Below are 22,360 nucleotides of genomic sequence, written 5' to 3'. Positions count from 1 at the left end.
CCTTTTCATAACAGTTTCCATTTTTGATGCTTTCTCAATGCCACCCATATCTAGACTGCTGGAGAAATGGATCTTCCAGAAGAAGGTGACTCCTCTGGTCAAAAAAGGACCAGAGAAAAAGTATAGAACCTGGCACTGAGCAAAGACTATTCTCCAAATGGGAGATGAGTAAGCGTGCTGGAGGTATCTGCGCCTGTGCCTTTCAAAGGAGTGGAGGTCATCAACCCTGTGGGCCTCCCACTCTAGTCATACACCTTGCCCCCCAACACTACCACAGTGCCCCCTAACTCCAACCATCTGTAGTTTCAAGGCTCTGAGCTCTTCCCAGGGCCACAGGAATCCACCTGTAAATCTGAGAGGGAGAACCAGAATATCAGTGTTATAAACTACAGGGCTCACGGAGAAGCTCACTCCAGTCTGGACTTCTGGAAAGGATAGGGCTGGAGGAGAAACCATGAGAAACTGCTCGAGTCCTGGAGCCTGGCAGACCAGGTTTGGGTTTCCGTCTGGCAGGGCCACAAAAGCCCAGGGATGCTTGGGGAGGATAGTGGCTTCAAGAATGGAGCTGACTCAGTACGCACTCACCAGGTCCCCCCACCCCTCAGTCTAGAAGCTTCCCCATATTGTCAACATATTTTGTTTTAGCAAATCTAATCCATTTGTTCTAACTGAACTATTTTACTGCACTGTATGAAAGTATCACCTTTTATTTGGCCATTTCTCTCGCTGACTGAGAAAAACAATACACACAATATATACAGAGTATAGTAAATACCAAATTGCTAATCGCACACACACAATACTCTTTATTTCTATGCGTATTTTTCAAAGGACTGGAAAGATAATGTAATCAAAATAGTTACCTTCTGGGAGAAGGAAGTTGATTAAGACAGAGAGTAGTGACAAAGGGGCTTTGAGCTTTATCTGCATTGTTACAGGTTGTTTTTTATTTTTGTTTTTGTTTTAAGTAATCTCTACACTCAAAATGGGGCTTGAACTCATGACCCCAAGATCAAGAGTCACTTGCTCTACCAACTGAGTCAGCTAGGACCCCCTGAATTGTTACAGGTTTTAGAGAAGAATTCGTGTATCTGTTATTGCATAACTTAAAATTAATTTAATATAAGAAAAAGTGCTACTGTGATGTCTCAGATATTTAGAGAGTATATTAAGATTCTCCACAGAAAACATAGTCAGTAGAAATATAGAGACAGAGACAAAGAGAGGGAGACAGAGAGAGAGAGATTAATTTTAAGAAAGTTGCTCAAGTGATTTTGGGACTGGCAAGTCTGAAATTCACAAAGGAGCAGCCTGCTGGAAATTCAAGCATGATTCCCATGTTCCTCAAGGAATTCTTGCTGGGAAACCTCAGCTTTTGCTCTTAAGGCTTCCAACTCATTGGATGAGTCCCACCCATATTATTGAGGGTTACCTGGTATACTTAAACTGAAGTTGAATGTAGATATTAGTCACATCTGCAAAATACCTTCAGAGTAATATCTTACATTCCTATTTGGCAAAGTAAGTAGTCATTATCCCTTAGCTAAGTTGACACATGAAATGTTACCATCACAACGGGCTCCTCTTATCTCCACCAAGTAAGAGAAGCACTTCACATGCCAACATTAGACTTGTGCATTCTTACCAGCATTCTGCCCAGACTGTTTAGGCTACTGTGTTTTGGCTTTTTTTTCAAGCTTGCCTCCGGATCTCCTGATCCCAAGCTCTTCATGGCCATGGCCTTGCTCTGCTTTTTTCCTTTGTCCAGCCTGTCCTAGCACCCTGGGCCTCTGCCCATGGATTTTAAACAGAGGGAAATCTCCATTTGAAGGAATTGTGGAAAACTTCTCACAAAGGACTTGGCATTTTAAATGAGTAGCATTCTTGCTTTTTTCCCCTCATTATTTACTATTTATGTATTACTCAGTGAAACTTTGGTATTACTATATTATAAAATTCTGTCAAAAGAAAAAGAATAGGATAACCCATAATCATATTACCCTAAAATAACCAATCTTAGCACTTTAGTATACTTCAGTCTTTCTCTACTTGTATTAATTTTGCAGTTATAATCATACCTAATACACAATTTTAACTTGTTTTTTCACTTACTGTTATAGTATAAGCATGCTTAATGTTGCTACATAATCTTCATGGTTGCTATTGTTAATAGCCACATAATAGTTCACTGAATTGAAGTACTTTATTTACTTAACTATCTTGTTATCTTTTTTTTTTAAAAGATTTTATTTATTTATTGGACAGACAGAGATCACAAGTAGGCAGAGAGGCAGGCGAGAGAGAAGAAAGGGAAACAAGCTTCCCGCTGAGCAGAGAGCCCGATGTGGGGCTCAATCCCAGGACCCTGAGATCATGACCTGAGCCGAAGGCAGAGGCTTTAACCCACTGAGCCACCCTGATGCCCCAACTATCTTGTTATCTTTAAGCAATTTCCAATTTATTCTTATGATAAATATCCGCATCTTTGCTACTGTAGTATTCTTTTTCACACCCTGAATTCTTTCCTGTAGTCTTAAACAACTGCTTGGCCAAAGAATATAGGTACATTCTTTTGTCCCTTGACATATATTTCCAAATAGATCTTTTTTAAAGGTTGCATCAATTTACACTGCCATGATTGTAAACAAGGACCACTGTGTCTCTGTTCTCTTAAGAGTAGAGCTTTGAGAGGTAAGGATTTGAGACTAGGAGGAAGACATTCCAGTAGTGAAGACTGAGCCTGTGTTTTGTAAAGTACCCTGGTTCTCACCAGGACACTGGTTTTGTGTTGCTTTTATTCTCACAGACTGAGCAGCTGATAACTCTATGGGTCCTGTTTGTTTTTACCATTGTCGGAAACTCCATGGTGCTCTTCTCTACGTGGAGGAGGAAGAGGAAGTCAAGAATGACTTTCTTTGTGACTCAGCTGGCTATCACAGGTGAGTAACTATGCAAGTGGGAGAGAATAAGCTGTGTGCAAAATTCCTGTGGCTCCTCGCTTTCAATTATTTTACCAATAGAAATAGCATACTATCAAGTCCAAAAGGCATCAGCGAGTTTGAGAGTAATTTCTATAGGATCCCATATATGGAGCTTTTTTTTTTTTCAGCAAGTTTAACACATTTACATATCCATAAGATTCCATTATAAAAATAACTCTATATAGCACACTTAAAAATGCTATTTTCAGTGCCACCAAGAGCTGCTCTAGTGTTCTACCCTTCCTCTACACAACAGCCTCTACAGTTCACTGAGGTGAAAGTACGATATTACACCATGCTATGAGCTTAAAGAATACATCCCAGCAAATGGACCAGAATTACCTCTATTCAATAATAAATGTGAAGTCTCAAGTATTTTGCAGATTTAAGGCTGTGGACATTGTTTTTGAAATACAAGTGATATGTAATACCACTGGTGGGCATGATATAAGGACATAAGATAATATCAGGGATCAAGATGCTTAAATGTGGATTTGGGGAATGTCCAGTACAGTTGAAGTGTGAATGCATCACACTTAGAGAGGGAATGGTGAAATATTCTCAAGTTTAAAAATGATCTGTGAAATAAAAACTCTCACAGAGATGGGTAGAGCCCAAATTGGTAAAGGTCATGTTCAAGAGGAAAAGACAATCTCAGGGCACCTGGATGGCTCAGTAGGTTGAGCATCCAACTCTTGATTTTGGCTCAGGTCATGATCTCAGGGTCCTGGGATCGAACCCCACATTGGGCTCCCTGCTCAGTGGGAAGCCTTCTTCTCCCTCTCCCTTTGCTGCTCTGCCGGCTGTGCTCTCTTGCTTTCTCTGTCAAACAAATAAATAAAATCTTTTTTAAAAAGATAAAAAATAATAAAACAAGGAAACACAAACCAAAAGTCAGCTGAGGAAGCTATGTATGTATATCATATGTATATCAGAAATCCAGATATTCGCGGTTCTTCTTAAAGCACTGGTGCCCATTTGGTTTAGAAGGGAGAAAAATAAAGACAGGAGGATTCTAGTGCTAATAATGTTCTTTTTGTTGTTGTTGATGGTAATTACATGGATGTGTTCCCTTTGTGATAATTCACCAAATTATATGCTCATGATTTGTGTACTTTATGTAGTTTATGTCAATAAAAAGGTTTATTTACAAAACACAGCACCTCAATTTGAAGTAGAACTGCCAACTCAAATGCCTTCAGGAGTAACTGTGTGAAAGAACCCAGGGAAAGGACAGGTGAAGATGGACCCCCAGGGCAAGTAGAGGAAGCGTACCCCACCAACAGGCATTCAAACTCAATTGTTGTTAACATTATGCTGATCAAAAAAAACACACAAGCAAGACAGATTTGGCCTAAGGGCCCCTGATTTATAGCTGCTGATATATAAAATCTTAAAGTCAAAATTCTGAAAAACTTCTGCTATGATAAAATTCTAGTCCACCCCATGTTATGAATCCCACTCTCAGTATGTGAAGGGAGGGGCACCTGGGTGGCTCAGTTGGTTAATCATCTGCCTTTGATTCAGGTCATGACCCCAGGGTCCGGGTATCATGCCCCACATCTGGCTCCCTGCCTAGCTGGGGGTCGGCTTCCCCTTATCCCCCTCCCCCTAACATGTTTGCATGCCTGCGTGCGCGCGCACGCTCTCACTCTCTCTCAAATAAATAAATAAATAAATAAAATCTTTAGAAAATATATGTGATGGGAATAGTAAGCTTTTTGGGTGTAGTTGGGGAGAGTGAGAGCAAGGGTAGGGAGCTTGTCATTTATAATGGTTTAAAAAAATTGCATGTTTTTCAATGTTTTAAAATGCATTGCCTTGAGAAAAAAAAAAAAGATGTTATGTTAGGGCTTTCTTCTCCAGTTTTCTTTATTGTAATTTGAGAATTATAGGCCATTATATTATACTATTAAAACCAAAAAATTAAAACATTATATGCCTCAGGAGCAACAATAACGCAATGAAAATATAAAGGAAATTTCCTAATGGTATCAAGCCCAACCCATATAACCCAGTCTACATGATTATCAGATGACCACTAAGATTAAGGAGAAAAGTCAAGAGCAGCATATCCTCGTATCTACTTATCATTAAAATTCCTCCATCAGAGGAGTATGTCTCAGGCTTCTTGATATGAGGGAAAATCACTGACAAGACACTGGGGCCCTATCAGGGTGATATTAAAACAGAGGCTGCTGGCTTAAACTCAGCATGAATGAGTTGTTCTCACATAAAGATGCTGCTATTATTAGTGTGTCCCTGTGATACCAAGACATTTGCATAAATACACCTATAATTTTATAGGTGTTTTTCTCTTGGCATCATATCTTAGTCTGCTCAGTGCGCCATAACAAAATACCACAGACTGGGGGGCTTAACACACATTTATATCCCAGAGCTCGGGAGGCTGGGAATGTGAGATGGGGCGCCAGCGGGGTCAGCTTCTGGTGAGATCACTCTTCTTGCCTTGCAGAGGGCTGCCTTCTCGCTCTGTCCTCAGATGGAGAGAGAGAAAGCAAGTTCTCTAGTGTCTCCTAATAAAGCTGTTAATCCTGTCTGATCATCCACTTCCATAAAGGCCCTATCTGCACATATAGTCACTTTGGGAGTTGGGGCTTTAACATGACGAATTTTGGTGAGACACAAATATGCAGGTAATAACAGATGGGAAAATCTAGGTGCATCAGAAGATTACAAGTGATTTGAGGGAAGAACATAGTATGTGGGGTTGGAGGACCTAGATGAAAGAAATGAGGGGTAGCCATAAACAAGAGTTTGGACGCCTTGCTAAGATGTTCAGCAAATCCTTGAGCACATCCTCTGTGGTGCTAGTTTGGTTCAGGCCACCATTGCCCTTTAGTAGTTTACGGTGAAAATCCCAGTGTATAAGAATGAGAATTGCAATACTAACCCGTGGCCAGGTTTTGCTGGTAACATGGGAACACGGTAAAGCAAGGAAGTTGAATTTCTTGTCATGAGGATGACACAAATGTTGGACCACTATGACTAAAGAGACTATGACTAAAGAAAGAAATGAAAACAGGCAAGTGGGAAAAAAAGAAAGATGTTGGAGAGTCAAGGAATGAGAGTCACCACACAGTGGTAAGGTGGGTTTAGTGACGGTTGCCGAATAAAAAAGAGCTGGAAAGAAGGGAGTATGTGTTCAACACCCAAGATATTCTCAGGTGAATGTTGCAGAGACTGTGCAACTAACTCAGTGTGCCCCTAGTAACAGGGAGCCAAAGTAGAGTCACATGGAAAGTCGTTAGTAAACAGGGTCTCCATAGTGGAAACTAAATTCTATTAAATGCTTATCATATATCAGGCTCTGTGCTAAATGTTTTGTGTAGATTTTTTTATTTAATCCTCACAATAGTCCTATGACTTAACCCTGCCCTAATCTTACCCTTTTTACAGACATGAAAATTAAGGTTCAAAGAGATTCAGACCTTTCCCTAGGTCATACAGTAAAGGGGTAGACCAGATATTCAAACCGAGGCAGGTTTTTTTTTTTTTTTTTTTCCCCAGTCATGAGCTTTTAATTGTTACAGATCGGGTGTCCCTGAGGGACCTATGCGTGGGTGAGTGGTCTGCGGACAGACTGCAAGACCTCAGGACAATGTGAGTCCGATTAGATGAAGCTATTTTGAGAGCTTAGTCCCAGTGTATTTAATAAATGAGGGGAACTGATGGAGCAAGAGCATAGGAGTCACTAGAGGTAGGAGAATATAAGAGCTGAATACATACTTCAATTTTGAAAGGGCTTGTGGTTCAGTTAAAAATATTTGTAGTTGGGGATGCCTGGGTGGCTCAGTGGGTTAAAACCTCTGCCTTCAACTCAGGTCATGATCCCAGAGTCCTGGGATTGAGCCCCGCATCAGGCTCTCTGCTCTGCAGGGGGCCTGCTTCCTCCTCTCTCTGTCTGCCAAATAAATAAATAAAATCTTTTAAACAAATTTTTTGTAGTTGACCAGCTGGCTGGATTTCTAGTCTGTATCATCAGTCCCAGCATTGGTACCAGTCAAAACTGCCCATGCAGGCAGGATGGGGTGCCAGGAATCCTGTCCCATCTCAATGCCTCGCAAGCCTGTTGATAATGCCTGAAATGTCTGTCACAACATAACCATTTCTTGGAGCTTGTTAAAATAAAAATACTCTGAAAACTTATCACACACTTCACTTTGCTTGTTCCTTCTCAGTATGGAATGAAAATCTGAGAGCTTGTAGAAACGAAGGGTCTTGGGGGCCACGAATGACAAGGAGTGGGAAGGAGCCAGACACATTTCACTCATTTAAACTTGTCTACTTCAAATCCTTTGCGGAGCCAGAGTGTTGGTGGTATAGTGGTTAACATAGCTGCCTTTCAGATCCTTTGTGGAACCTCAGGATTTACATAAAGGCAAGCCAAACGTCATGGTTCCAAAGTTTAGGAAGGGCTAGGTCATTTTAATCAACATTCTGAGTGGAGATTTATGGTCTTTTCAAAGCATATTCTATCAGCCACTGTATTAAAATCCCTCTTCAAGTACATAAAACTTGCCACAAATGTTCATCTTTGGATGAACATTTTGCTTTACCAATGTTTCAGGTTATTCAGACTTGAGTATGAATCTCAACAATTGTATGGCCTAGCTCTGAGCCTTTGGAAAAGACAATTTGTCTGAATATCAGTTTCCTAACCCCAAAAGTGGGGATGCTTCTCAGAGCTGTAGAGAGCAGCAAATGAGATAAAATCAATGAAGTGCTTAATACAGTATGAGGCACATAGTAATTGCTCAATAAACACTAGCTGTAAATGCTACCACTATGGCTGTTTCATTCACTGAAATGAAATGAAGGAACTGATTAATTTAAAATCATTTGAGTCACTTGCAAAAGAACAAAAAGTTCTCCAAAAGACCTGAAGTTCACTGCAAACCCTCAGCTGCTCTGTCTTTTATTCAGGACAGTGTTCTTAGCTCAAGTGTGCTCTGGGTCCCAAGTGTTGCTTTGAAGGATGACCAAATATTTTCATATAAGCATATTTTTAATCATAAGCTTCAACTGACATCATCAGTGCCACAGATATTTGGAAAACTAAATTCTGAAACATTTCACCTGGCATTTTTTGAGGGAGAAAAATATGTGCTAACAGTTATTACTGGGAAAGGCAATATGAATGCCCTTTATTAAATAATTTCCATCAAGAAATACTGAGGTTGAGGTTGAGAATAGCCTTCTACTTATAGACAAGTAGCTTTGAGTGATTCTTTGAGGAACATTCTGATTTCTATTTGGTCTTTTATTTCTTTAGTGAGTAAGCCAGTGGAAATTAGATTCTGTTGCACATCCATAAAATCCAGATAATGGTGGTCTAAGTTTATAAGGATTTGTTTTTCCTTATGTAAAGAATTCTCAAAGCAGGTAGTCCAGGGCTCCTATTGTGTTTGCTTATCACTGGGGAACCATATTCCATCCTCAAGGACTTCCATCCTCAAGGTCAGTTCATTGTATGGAAGGCTCTTGGTTCAAAATGGCTGCCAGAACTCCTGCCCATCATGCCCAAATTCTAGTCAATAGGAAGGAAGGGGAAGGAAAGACAAGAGAAGCCCATGCCAGCTATCTGTCCTCCTCCTAATTAACATTCCTAGAATTCCCATCCATGAATTTTTGCTTGTGTTTCATTAGCCATCTTTAACTGAAGGAAAAGCAGGGAAATGTTTTTCTTTATTTCTAACCTGGGTTCTTTTTCCAGAAGAAACCCGGAGTTCTTTTCCTGAGGCAGAATGAGTAGCAGTCTCTGGCATATCTTGTTTTCCATACTTCAATTTCCATAGAGAACTGAGAAATTTAAACAATGAATCTGTTTGACTAACTATTCCCCTCCTTTGAGAATGCTTCCTCCAGAGGGTCATGGGTTCTTCTGACTTTTTATCTTGGCACACTTTGTCCCATTAATTAGATAAACTCCTGTTGTTCACTGTTTACATCCCTCCGCCAGAGTTTTGGCTGTTATAGCAATCCTGCAATGACTATCCATATATTAAATCTCATGAGCATTTATTTATTTAGGATTGTTTATAGAAGTGGGCTTACTGCATTAAAGAAACTTCTGTGGCTTTCAAATTTGCTGATGTCCTTTTAGGTCCCCCAGGACTAAAAGACGATGGGAAATGTCATGAGACAAAAGCTCTAGATGCCACTAGCATAGATCCACACTGATCCTTATTTTAAAAGGTCCCTGCAAACAAAAGCTTTGCTGGCTTATAAGAGTTAGTCATAACAAGTTCCTTGAGGGCAGGGGTTCTCTCTGTTCATCTCTTATACTTATACACCTATTCAGGTATAATTTGCTTATTTAAAAAAGAAAATTTTTAATTTTCTTTTGCTAGTACCTTTATCTGTGTGTCTGTCTTCATATGTTTTAAGGTTAAAACCTTAGCCAGTGTATTGGAGAAGAAAACTAACTTATCTCTTTCTTCCATAATGACTACAGCAGCACTCATATATTTGTGGAAACAAAGAACACATCATTTACCAGAGCATTTGAATGGAGCAAGTGTTTTAATTTTGCATCTGTGTTTTTTTTTTAATTGGAGTATAAGTGACATATAATATCTTATTATGTACATCATAATGATTTGATATTTTTACACATTACAAAATGGTCCCCACTGTACATCTGGTTATCAACTGTCACCATACAAAGTTATTACAACATTATTGATTATATTCCTTATGCTATACTTTACCTCCCTATGACTTCTTTATTTTAAAACTGGAAGTTTGTACCTCTTAATCCCCTTCACCTATTTTGCCAACCCCTAACTCCTCCCCACTGTGGCAACTGACAGTTTGTTTCTGGTATGTATGAGTCTGTTTCTATTTTGTTTTGTTTGTTTTGTTTTTTTAGATTCCACATGTAAGTGAAATAATTGAGGTATTTATCTTTTTGCCTGATTTCTTTCACTTAGCATAATACCCTCTAGGTTCATCCATGTTCATTTTTTTTTTTTTTTTATGGCTGAGTAATTTTCGTGTGTGTGTGTGTGTGTGTGCGTGATCTTTATCCATTCATCCATCAATGGACACTTGGGTTGGGTTGCTTCCATGATCTGGCTACTGAAAATAATGCTGTAAAAAAACATAGAGGTGCACAAATTTTCTCAAATTAGGGTTTTCATACTCTTTGGGTGATACCCAGTACTGGGATTCCTGGATCTTATGGAGATTCTATTTTTCATTTTTGAGGAACCTCCATACTGTCTACACAGTGGTGTACCAGTCTGCACCCCCATCAACAATGCACAAGGGTTCCCTTTTCTCTACATCCTCACGAACACTTATTTTTTTGTCTTTTTGATAATAGCCAGTCTGACAGGTGTGAAGTGATACCTCTTTGTGGTTTTGACTTGCATTTCCCTGATGATGAGTGATGTTGAGCATCTTTTCATGTGCCTGTTGGCCATCTGGATGTCTTCTTTGAAAAATGTCTATTCACGTCCTCTGTCATTTTCTCATTGGGTCGTTTGTCAGTTTTGATGTTAAATGGTGGAAGTTCGCCCTATATTTTGCATAGTAACTGTCTATCAGATATATCAATTGTGAATATCTTCTTCCATTCAGTAGGTTGCCTTTGTTTTGTTAGTGGCTTCCTTTGCTGTGCAAAAGCTTTCCAGCTTGACGTATTTCTGTTTTACTTTAGTGTTTGTTACTCCTGCCTAAGAATACTGGTCCAAAAAAATCTTGCTAAGACTGATGTCAAAGAGCTTCCTGCTTATATTTTCATCTAAAAGTTTTATGGTTTGTCTTACATTCAAGTTTTTAATCCATTTTGAATTTATTTTTATATATGGTATAAGATAGTGGAAAGTTTCATTCTTTTGCACGTAGCTGTCCAGTTTTCCCAGCACCATTCACTGAAGAGACTGCCTGTTGCCCATTGCTTATTCTCACCTTCTTTATCATAGGTTAATGGACCCTACATACATGGTGGGGGTGTTATTTCTGGGCTCTCAATACTAGTACCTTTATCTGTGTGTCTGTCTTCATATGTTTTAACTTACTTCTCCACATTTCTGAGCCCTTCCAAAAAAATCTTAACTAATTCTTCTCTATATATTCCATTAGGATTTTTGATTATAATATTAGTCTTAAGAATGGAAGGAAACCAGAAGATATTGAAGCTGCTATTTTGGCACATTCTGCAATTTTTAGTACTTCCATTCTAACAATTTTCTGGATGAATTTAATGACTGTTTATATTTTATGAGCTAAAGTGCCAATTAAAATTTATTAGTCATTTATCATCTTCAAGACTGACTTGTCTGTTTTATTCAAATGCAATAAAGAAGAAGGAGCTAATGAGAATAACTCCCGTTGAGTGTTCAACAAAGGAAAGATAGAAAACATATTTTTTGGCACACATTCAGAAAACTTCCCTTTTCTGATTGGACCAAATCTTCTCGTATTAGTAAAGAAAATTCGCTTTATCTCAAAGCACTTCTTGGAGAGCAATTTACTGATGAACTAAGGAATTCTCGACCTTCAAAACTCTCCTGTTAATTATCTGACAACAGAGAAAATTGAGAGTTTCAGCAAGAGAGGTGAGATCAGGAGTGTTGAGTTGTCCCAGGCCAAATATGGAACTTGCCATAACTTTCTTGTGCCCCTTTCCTTCAGTCTTTTTCTGGGTTTGTGAGTTGCATACTTAATTCATTTATTTATTTTAGTTCTGCTAATTGTTTACTTTAAAATTTTTTTTCAACTGCATTGATATAAAATTGACATATGTGTAAGCTTAAGGTGGACAAAGTAATGATATAGTATATGTATGTATTGCAGAATGATTACCACAATAAATTTCGTTAACATTCAGCTCTCTTTTTAATTTTTTGAGGAATCGCCATAATGCTTCCCAGAGTGGCTGCACCAATTAGCATTCCCACCAACAGTGTACAGGGATTCTCTTTTCTCATATCCCTACCAGCACTTGTTATCTCTTCTCTTTTTTTTGATAATAGCCATTTTAACATATGTGAGGGGGGATCTCATTGTGGTGTGAGTTTCCCTGATAATCAGTGATGTCGAATACCTTTTCATGAACCTATTGGCCACCTCAATAAATTCTTTGAAAAAAATAGCTCTTCAGGTCTTAGGTCCATTATTTAAGTGGATTATTTCTTTTTGGCTATTGAATTGTATGATATTAATATATTTGGGATTTCTGTTTGGACTTGATCCCCAATAGTCAAGCTTTGCAGATTTCTCCAGTAATCTTTTTTCCCCCACTAGAGAAACTGAAGCATTGGTCTGACACCATGCCTGCCTGGGTGAGGGGTGATGCAGTCAGGATACAGCTACTCCTCTTACCTTTCTGATGCAGTCCTTCTTGGTTCCTGTGGTCCAGCCGAGGGCTACATGATCTTGTCTTGTCTATGGTCTTACTAGTTGGTCTTGTGAGGGGGCAATCAGGAATGATGTGTGTTGCCCTCTTGATGACATTACTTGTAATACTCATTCATAATGAAAACATTAGCAATATGAATTTTTTCTGTATTCATAAATATATATATGATACAATTTACTGGGTTGGTTTTTTTTTAAGATTTAATGTATTTATTTGACAGAGAGAGAGATCACAAGTAGGCAGAGAGATAGGGGGAAGCAGGCTCCCTGCTGAGCAGAGAGCCCGATGTGGGGCTCCATCCCAGGACCCTGGGATCATGACCTGAGCTGAAGACAGAGGCTTAACCCATTGAGCCATCCAGGCGCCCCTTCTTTAACATTTCGTAAATCATATTGAATGTTATGGCCTTGCAGTCAAAGAACATTTTTGGAAGGATTCCTGCTTTTTGCAATTTATTAAGGGTATTTTTGAGGTCTCACATGTAATCACTTACTTTGAAAAATAGTTAATGGGGACACCTGTGTAGCTCAGCATCTGCCTTTGTCTCAGGTTATGATCCCAGGGTCCCAGGGATCGAGCCCCACCTCCTACTCTCTGCTCAATGGGAAGCCTGCTTCTCCCTCTCCCACTCCCCCTGCTTTGTTCCCTCTCTTGCTGTGTCTTTCTCTGTCAAATAAATAAATAAAATCTTTTAAAAAATATATTTAGTGGATATTTTAAAAGAAGATATAAGAATTAATGTGGGAATAAGAAAAAGCCACCCAAATGACAACAAGCAACAATTGTTTATTCAGAGCTGGCTGTAACAGGGGAGTCCGCCACCATCATTTCTGTTGGCAGCCTCTCAGAGATGGACAGGACGGCAGGAAAGTTTTATAATATAAAACAGGGAAGCCCCATAGGAGGCTACTAGCAAGGGAAGCCATAGGCAGGCTAACTAGAAGCATGCCGTCCTCTGTGGTTAACTGTGAGGATTTGACTTTCTCTGCTTGGTCCTAAGTTGGAAACAGGGTCAAAAATTAGAACAGTTGTCAGTTACCAATCAAGTCCTGGCTACTTGGAGTGGATTACTACCATAGGTATTGTTTGGACTTGTGGTTGCTACAGGTCATATGTTGGTTTCCTAGGCTGGTTGTTGCAGGTTGTGAGTCAGAATTCTATTTTTATATATAGTTTGATCATTGTCCATTTGTAAATTCAGTCCCTATTTTGTGCTTACTTTTTTGAATTTGCCTTATTAATTATAGTCTTCAAATATTCTCTATTTTTATGTATTTCTTGCCTATTTGATACATCATGGGTGACTAAAAGTGCTGTTACAGACTTTCATACTTTCTCTCATTTTCTCACAGTATTTTTTAATCAGTATTTATTTTATAAATTTCAACATTTCGTTATTTGGATCCTAAAGGCTCCTGACTCGTGTATCTTTAATACAGGTTTGTGTGCTGAATGTTACACACACTTAATCCTTCTAGTTTCACTTATCCACTTATTTCTAAATTTTATTTATGTGATATTAAGACTAAGTTCATCTATTTTATTTTTATTGCATTTATTTGTCAAACACTAGACCAAGTATTTTAATAGAAAGTTATATTAAAAATATTTTATGGTCTTTGTCTTCTGCTTTATGTCAATGCTTGCAATAATTATCAACAAGTACTTCTGTGTTGGACTGTTCCATGCTCACCAGCAGTTGGCTTCCTCATTCTTGATTCCTCTGTTTGGTACAGATCACAACTACACAACTCACAACTACAGCTCTGAACTATCCTGTGTGGTAATTCCTTCTCCTTTCGAGATTGGTGTGTGGATAGGTGTCTCATTTATGACATTTATGAAAAAGTCTTTCTCTTGTCTCCACAATAATGACAATATAGTTGGGTGTAGAAATCTTGAATTCACAACTCAGATCTCCATAGTTGTTGCTCCATTGACTCTTGGCACTTTATGCTACTAAAATCAACCAGAGTTTTCTTCTTTTATAGGTTATCAAATTTTTGTTTGTTTCTAGATTTTTTTCTTTGTGGTTTCATACCTTTAACAGTTTATATCTATTTATTGGGCTGTTTGATCAGTTCTCCTCTTTGCCAAGTAAGCTCTTTTGATCTGCAGATTAAAGCGACTTCTTAGCTCATTTTGTTTATGCCTGAATATTGATCATCTTCCATTTGTTCTGATCTTTTGTTCAGGAACATTAATTATCCATATGTCTGTAACCATGGTTTTTCTTTCTCATCATTAAAATCTTGGTCCTATTTCTTTACATTGGGAAGGATTATTTAAGCTTTTCCTAATCACTGATTTGATTTAGATTCCATTATTAGCAGAATTAGCTCTACTTTTCATCATTTTTATAGTCTCTTGAAGGGGCGCCTGGATGGCTCAGTGGGTTAAGCATCTGCCTTTGACTCAGGTCATCATCTCAGGGTCCTGGGATTGAGCCCCACATCCGGCTCTCTGTTCAGCAGAGAGCCTGCTTCCCCCTTTCTCTCTGACTGCTTGTGATCTCTCTCTCCATCAAATAAATAAACAAAATTGAAAAAAAAAAAAAAAAAGTGCTAAACCGGGCACTCACGTTGTTTTGGGGCACCTGGGTGGCTCAGTGGGTTAACGCCTCTGCCTCCTGCTCAGGTCTTGATCCCAGGGTCCTGGGATCAAGCCCCACATCAGGCTCTCTGCTCAGCAGGGAGCCTGCCTCCACCTCTCTCTCTGCCTACTTGTGATCTCTGTCTGTCAAATAAATAAATAAAATCTTTTAAAAAATAAAAATAAAAATAAAGTCTCTTGAAAGTTGCTTTTCCAGTGATCAGTTTCAAAATATCTACTTTTATATTACCTAGTGCTTTTCATTTCTGTCAATTTCTCAGTATTTCCTTTTTTGCAACTTATCTAATGTCTTATTGGTTCCTCCTTCACCTTTTATACCACATCATCAAAGTGTTCCTAAAATGCAAATGAGCACAAAACACACTGCTTAAAATTGAAGTGTTCCCTGAACAAAGTTTTTTTTTAATGTTAAGATTTTTTTTCCCCTGACATTTGTGTGCTTTTTTCTACTTACTTAATGCCACAAAAATCTCTCTACTATATGACTCACTCATTCCACCAAAAGTTGACTAATTGGCTAACATCTGAATAAATACACATGCTTCTCATTTAGATAATTCCTACAATCGCCATGCAATATCATCATTGTTCCCTACTCCAAAAAGAAAAGGTCTGTATTTATAAAGAGAGTCAGTTTCTCTTAAGCAGGAAAAGAAGGTATTGTCCTTTCACTCCACGAATAATTTAACTAAAAAAGAATAAACTCTTCTCCTAGGAATGCTTTTTTTTTTTTTTTTTGGATTTCTTTTTGTTCCCTGCCTTCACACCATCATTAGCACACTGTGTGACCTGGGAGATGCACTTACCCTCACTAAGTCTTTGTGTCTCTGTTTCTAAAAATGAAGAGGTTAGCTGGTTGATCTTAAGAGGCTAGAGTGATCTGGTTGTAATCATCCTTTGCCTCTAATCAAAAATTCCCAATTGTACAAATTGAGAGGAATTTTTATATCTTTAGATAAGTTGTTTAATAACCAAACAGCTTGTGTTTTAATGAGAGCTGACACCTTTATGAATTAACTCTGTTGCTACATAATGGTAATATGTAGCTTCTGGCTCATAGAAGGAATATGACCCGTGGAATATAGTTAGACAGTGGACTCATTCCCCTGTTGCTCGCTGCCTCACTGGGCTTTCCAGGTCAACATTCTAGAAACCCATACATGGCTGTTTATTTATTCCTTTCTTTAGTCATCCAGTAAGTATTATTAAGCACTGACGCTGATGAGGCATGGTTCTAGGTACCAAAGGTACAGTGAGTGGTATATTTGGTTATAAGTGAGAGTTCAAACAATAACGTAAGAAAGGAGACAATTTTGCTTTTGTCCTGCAAAGTTCAGTGGCAGAATATCCCTGGGCTTGGTTTGCTCTAGCAATTCAGCAATGTCACCGAGGACCCTGTCTCTGATATGGTAGAAGGCCTCACCCCCTAAGCTTTGTTCCTTATCTTGGTTATGGGATGCTGTCATAGTCTGCTGAGGCTGCCATAAATACCGCAGAGTGGGTGGCTTAAACAACAGAAATTTATTTTCTCACAGTTCTGGAGGCTGGAATTTCAGGAGGAAAGTGTGGGCAAGTTTGGTTTCTTCCGAGGCCTCTCTCCTTGGCTTGTAGATGGCTGTCTTCTTCCTTTGTCCTCACATGGTCTTTCCTCTGTGTGTGTGAATGTCTGTGCCCTAATCTCCTTTTCTTACAAGGTTACAAGTCATATGACTTAGGCCCCACCCATATGACCTTGTTTTACCTTAATTACTTTTTAAAAAGCCCTATGTTCTCATATTCTGAGGAACAGGGAGTTGGGACTTCAACAAGTAAATCTGGGGGGACACAATTCAATCCACAGCAGATGTCCCCTAATGACTCCTGGGGAACATTGGTCCTCAGGCATTGAGAAAAACTATGACTTCCAGAAGCTTTCTTAGAAGTATAGGAAGGCACTCTTCCCAGCAGTGCTTGTCAACCCTCTTCATGCACCTCCCTGACCTAACTTGAGCTTTATGCTCATATCTGAACTAATTGATGTGAACAAGATTTGCATATACACTGAGGAGCTTAGACTGAAGTCAAATGCCTTACTCCTAGAGATTCACTTTTCCCCAAAACACATGGGCTGAGCAGATGGGATGGATACTTGAGTTAAAAGGTAGGGTGTTTACCGAAAGAAGGAGAAGTAGATGTTGGGGAGCATAGCCTGCTTACAAACAGTAAGGGGGTTGAAAAAATGGGGAGTTGCAAACTTCATGAGCTTCTAGTTAACGGAAAAGAAAGGGAGATTTTTCTCTAGGCTCAGGAGTAGGGTAGCTGGGCAGTTCGGATTCCAGAACATGGCAGAATATACTCTGCCCAAGAGCTGGGAGCCTTCTGAATATCTTTGAAGATTCAAAACATTATAACACTGCTAGAGGAAAATAATATTTATAAGGTTATAAAGTAAGCTTTTCCATTCAACTCAGGAGAAACAACGCAGATCAAATAAAATGCAATCATTTCTGTCTCCCTGATAATTATGTAGATAGGTGAGTGGTGATCAATAACCTTCAGGATGTTAACAAATATCATCCCTTTGAACTTACACCAGCCTTGTGAGATAAATATTCCCATTTTCCCGAGAGGATAATGAGGTTCAGAGAGGGTAGGCAGCCTGTCAAAAATCCTTGAGTGCCTTTGGCACTCCGCCATGTGAGGGATGCAAGCATGAAGAACCTGGAGTCACAGGTTGTCACTTTCTTTTAAAAGGGCCTGAGAGCCCCCAAGCATCTCTTCAGGGAGTCCTTGTGGTCATACTTGGAGGAGACCCTGGAGTAGAGTGACTTAATATACAGACAGGTAACCCAGCTCTATCCTGTGGAACTGTGTCCTTGGCTCAGCGTTTACTGGCTCCATCCCTTATGAACTCTGCCCCAAACTCAACATTAAGAATTAATTGTTGCTTGTCCCTAATCTTAATCATTAAGGAAACTTATACAACTTTCTGTGACTTTCATTTCCCTTTTCTTTGGCTTACTGTTTCTTGGTAGTTAAGAATGCAGTCAATGTTATACAGACAGAGGTTTGGTGTGATCTCCAATTGACTTCTTCCTCCACAACAAGCTCATTGTGTCCTGAACACCCACGGTGTTTGTACAGTTTAGCCATTGTCTGAAAACTTGAAGAATCAATGCCTGTGTCTAAAATGCGTTCTCACACTTTTCAGGCCAATACAAACACAGTACTCCAGACCTCTACACCCAACTTCCTCCTTGATATTCCTTAAAACGGCCCTTCTTCCTGCGCAGCTTTCCCTGTCAGTGATGCCAACACACCTTTGCAGAATCCTAGAGCAAACACGAAGGAATGCTAGGGTCCCTCCTTCTATCACACCACACATGCAATTCCTTGTGAAATCATCTGACTTAAAAAAAACAAAAAGCAAAAAACAAACCAGAAACAAAACATTTGCTATCCAACCAGTGAGGGAACAGAGTTTCCCATTTAATAATCAAATTTACTAAACCAATCCATGATGGGAAAAGGCAGGGTCTTCTAGACTCACTGAAATACTTACTATAGCTTAACCAGTGATATTAAATCCTCGAAACATGTAAAACAATAATAAAGTACATAATAATGCATGTATGGATATATAGATATATATATTTTATATAGATATGTATACTTATACATTAGATGCATATATTATGTAATATATATCCATATCTATATGTAACTGCATATATAATATATACAGATGATATATAGTATACAGATATACTTTGTAATATATCCAGATATGTATTATATTGTATATTATATATACAGATATGTTATATACCCGTATCTGCTTATACACATTAATTTATCCATATCTGTGTACATATATATATATGCACACAGATATAGATATACAAAGAGACTAAATCTGAAATGTTTTAATAAAATGATGACGAATTTTTAATGAAATAATGAAATGATGATACTACTGGCCAGGAGAGAAATGAATCAGGTCACTAGTGTGGTGTTCTGTCCTTTGAATCAAAGATGCGTCATCACGCCTCACCATGATTACATATCCATTCAGTCAATGGAAACTCATCGAGCATCTGTTATGTACCAGGCTGTGCTAAGTGCCGGGGTGGACGAGTGAGCAAGCGAGGGGGGCACTTGACCCTGTGGAGCAGGGGATGGAGTGGATGCAGATATTAAACCCACACTAGTCAAGGAGGCTGGCGACGGGGCGCGGGGCGGGCGGGCTCTCCAAGACCAGCTGCCAGCTCTTGCTCTGATGGGATGATCGTGAAGCTACCGTGGGATGACAGCTTCTGCGGCTCGAATGGGCTTTTAGAGAGAACTGAGGTTTTTTTGTGGTGGCTATAGATCAGAAGCCCAATTTCTGCACCTGCTGAACTGAGGACTAATCCACACCGTGTGGCAAGTTCCCGCTGAGAAGACCACCCTCCAAACCTCCTGGGGACGAGCAGCGTCCTCCTCAGAGATACCTTTCTGCTTGCTACATACCCTCCTTTCAGGAGAAACTTTTTCAAAGGCTTTCTTTCCTTTGTCCACTTACATATTTCTTATCTCTTCACATTCTCCCATCTAAACCTTCCCCCAAATAAGTTTGTCTGAACCTACCTTGAGTTCGTTTGGCCGGATTGTCTGTTGTTAATTGTTGCCACTGCCTCTCTCTCGGCTTTCTATGGCATCGCAGGGGAGAGGCCTCCCAGAATCCTTCCCGCCGTTTGCTCCCAGGTCAGATCCTGCCACCGAGGAGCACACACGCAGGAGATCTGGAACAGAGAGACAAAGGGGAGACGGTTCCTGCACCAGCGGCGAGTATGACAGAGCATGAACGAGCAGATGGCAAGCATGAGAGTAGTGTCAGTGTTTTCTAAGCTAATTCTTGGAAGTCACCTGATTTCTTCATGCTTACAAAGATTGGTGAAGTTTGCAGAGACTCCACGTGACCTCCCGCAGACCACCTGTTTGGGTGCTACATGCAGCTAAGGCCATCCGAAGTCAGTGTCTAGCCATTCAGGTGCTTTTTCATTTTATGAACTCGAGCCAAAGCTTCCCTGAACCCTCTTATGTCTCTAGTTCTCCGTATCCAAAACCCTTCCCACTTGGGATTCCGAGAAAGGCTACTTTCTGACTGAACCTGACAAATCTGGTAGGTTTGTGGGGGAAGGACGATTTCCACTTCTTTTGGTGCTCTCTGCCAGAGCCTGACACCATACAAGGACCTCCCTTCAGGGAAAGGAGAGAAAGCAAAGAAAGGAAGGGCAGAAATCCACTATTTGTGAATTACCTATTTCTAGACTCTACTCTGAGTGTCTAAACAGCCCTCTGCACTTTCTATCCTGGAGTCTCAAAAGGCCATGAATAATCAGAAGCTCGAAAAGAAGTCCTTTAGCCAATGAGAGAAAGACTTTCTGCTTGACCTGATACTAGATGATTGAGAAGCTCTCCTTGGTCTGTGTCCTGATTCAGTTGGTAAGTACTAATTTGGCACCTACTGTGTACGAGGCCCACTGCTAGACCTGGTGGAGAAGAGCGGCATTAGTAGGAAATAGTCTTTCACTGGGGGACTTCTGTGTAGCAGGGAGAAGTCAAAGTTATTAATTGAAATGACACCAGACAGAGGAAACTGTCATAAAAAAAATTACATAAAAGCAAGAGCTAAGAGGTTTTCAAAGAAGCTGAAATTATATTCTCATAAGAGAAATCAGAATTCTTCCTTTCTGGAAGAGATAGATCTTAAACGATGGTTAGGTTTCCCAAAGAGATAAGCCAGGAGCTGTGCTGGCCTAGAAAACAGGCTAGGAAAAGGTATTTGGTGTTCTCAGAATATGGCCAATCGGCTTGCTGGGCTAGAAAATAGGAAACTCCGTAAAGGAAGGAGGAGGGTTATAAATATAAGCATGAGAAACACCTCTTATGTCCAAGGTGAGGGGTTTTCAGTCATCCTGTAAGTAGGAATCAAGTCCAAGAACAGTTAAAAATAAATAAATAACCCTGAACACTAATATCCAGGCCCCCCACATGAAAGATTCCGATTCAACTGATCTGGGGCCAAAGTGAGATATTGGTATTTTTTCCAAAGTTCCCCAGATGATTTTAATATGCAGCCGGGTTTGACAACTACTAAGACAATGTGCCTGAAATGCCCAGCACAGAGCCTATTCAAGCAACATTAACTTTTGTTCTCCACCATCATTGTGTGGGAGATCTGAGACCTGGGCCCAGTTTGCTGGAGGAGCATGGTTTTCGCTGCCCCACAGCTGCCTGAAAGGGTGGGTAAGACCACAAAGCAAGCTTTGTCTGACTGCACCTTTCAGTCAACAGAGGCTTTGCAAAAACACGGGTGCTCTGGCCTACTCCGACCAATCAAATCAGCATCTCTAGGGTGGGGCCCAGGCAACAGTATGCTCCTCGTTAATTATTCCACGAACATCTGCCACGTGATCTGATCTCTATTTCCCCATTAAAACTGATTTGTTGGCTCTTTCAGTTTTCGCAGCATGCCTTGTATCAATGCGGCTTGTTGATATGATCTCTCTCGCTGTATCGTGAACCACCGGAGATCAAAGATTGTGTTTTGTTTCATTTTGTTTTTTATGCAATCTCTTTCCCTTTGCACTCAGCACCCAGCAGAGTTTTAACATATGGTATATATTTAAGTAATATTAATTTAACTAATTGTCTGAAGCCACAGATACCCTTCTGAAACTCCCTGACTTCTCCATTCTACTCTCCCCTTTACATTACTCGCAGTGTTTTCTTTGGTTGTTATTCTGCTTTACGTCCTTTCTTCACATTGTAGCCAGAGTGATCTTTTCAAAACTCAAATCCATTACTGAAGCTGTCTGGTGGATGTAATAATATATGTGCCTGCGTGTTGGTTATAACGTTCAATCTCTTTTTGTGTGTATAAGAAGGTCTCCACCATTGATAAAACGTCCTCAATGACTTGAGAATGCACCCCAAGTGAAAAACCACCGCCCCCGGGATGGGTTGGGACTGGGGGCCAGAGGGTGAGACATTGGGGCACTGGGGCATCACTGAAGGCTTTGAGCAGAGGAGCGACTTAAACAGAAATGTGTTTAAGTGTCGAAGCCAAAATACAGCGTGAGGATAGAAGAAGGAGACTTAATTACTTCTGAGAGAGTCCTTTATTCATTTCTCAAAGGACTATATAATCATCTCAGTTCTGTTTCCAGTTTCCTTCCTTCCATAATTATTTTTTTCTCCGTTCACTTGCCCTGATAGCCTTATACCCATTTGAGTTTCTGTCAAAGGGTCACATTTCAGTATATTAATTCTCTTGCTGAATGTTACAGCTTGAATTCCCATCTGCTAGTCTTATTAAAATCTAAATGGGGGAAAAAAAACCCTCTACATT

At 39.7% G+C, this 22,360-nt stretch overlaps 1 protein-coding gene across 2 annotated transcripts in view; it reads left to right on the top strand.

Moving 5' to 3' along the window:
• The window catches only part of NPSR1 (neuropeptide S receptor 1), a 149,680-nt gene that overhangs the window by 30,204 nt on the left and 97,116 nt on the right, over positions 1–22,360 (top strand). For both annotated transcript variants that reach the window (XM_059395661.1, XM_059395660.1), the window contains exon 2: positions 2,807–2,939. In XM_059395661.1, the coding sequence (XP_059251644.1) occupies positions 2,807–2,939 (133 nt within the window). The remainder of the gene's footprint in view (positions 1–2,806; positions 2,940–22,360) is intronic.

The sequence above is a fragment of the Mustela nigripes genome, chromosome 4 (genome assembly GCF_022355385.1).
Source record: "Mustela nigripes isolate SB6536 chromosome 4, MUSNIG.SB6536, whole genome shotgun sequence".
In the NCBI taxonomy this organism is placed as follows: domain Eukaryota; kingdom Metazoa; phylum Chordata; class Mammalia; order Carnivora; family Mustelidae; genus Mustela; species Mustela nigripes.
This window is presented reverse-complemented; position numbering and strand designations above follow the sequence as displayed.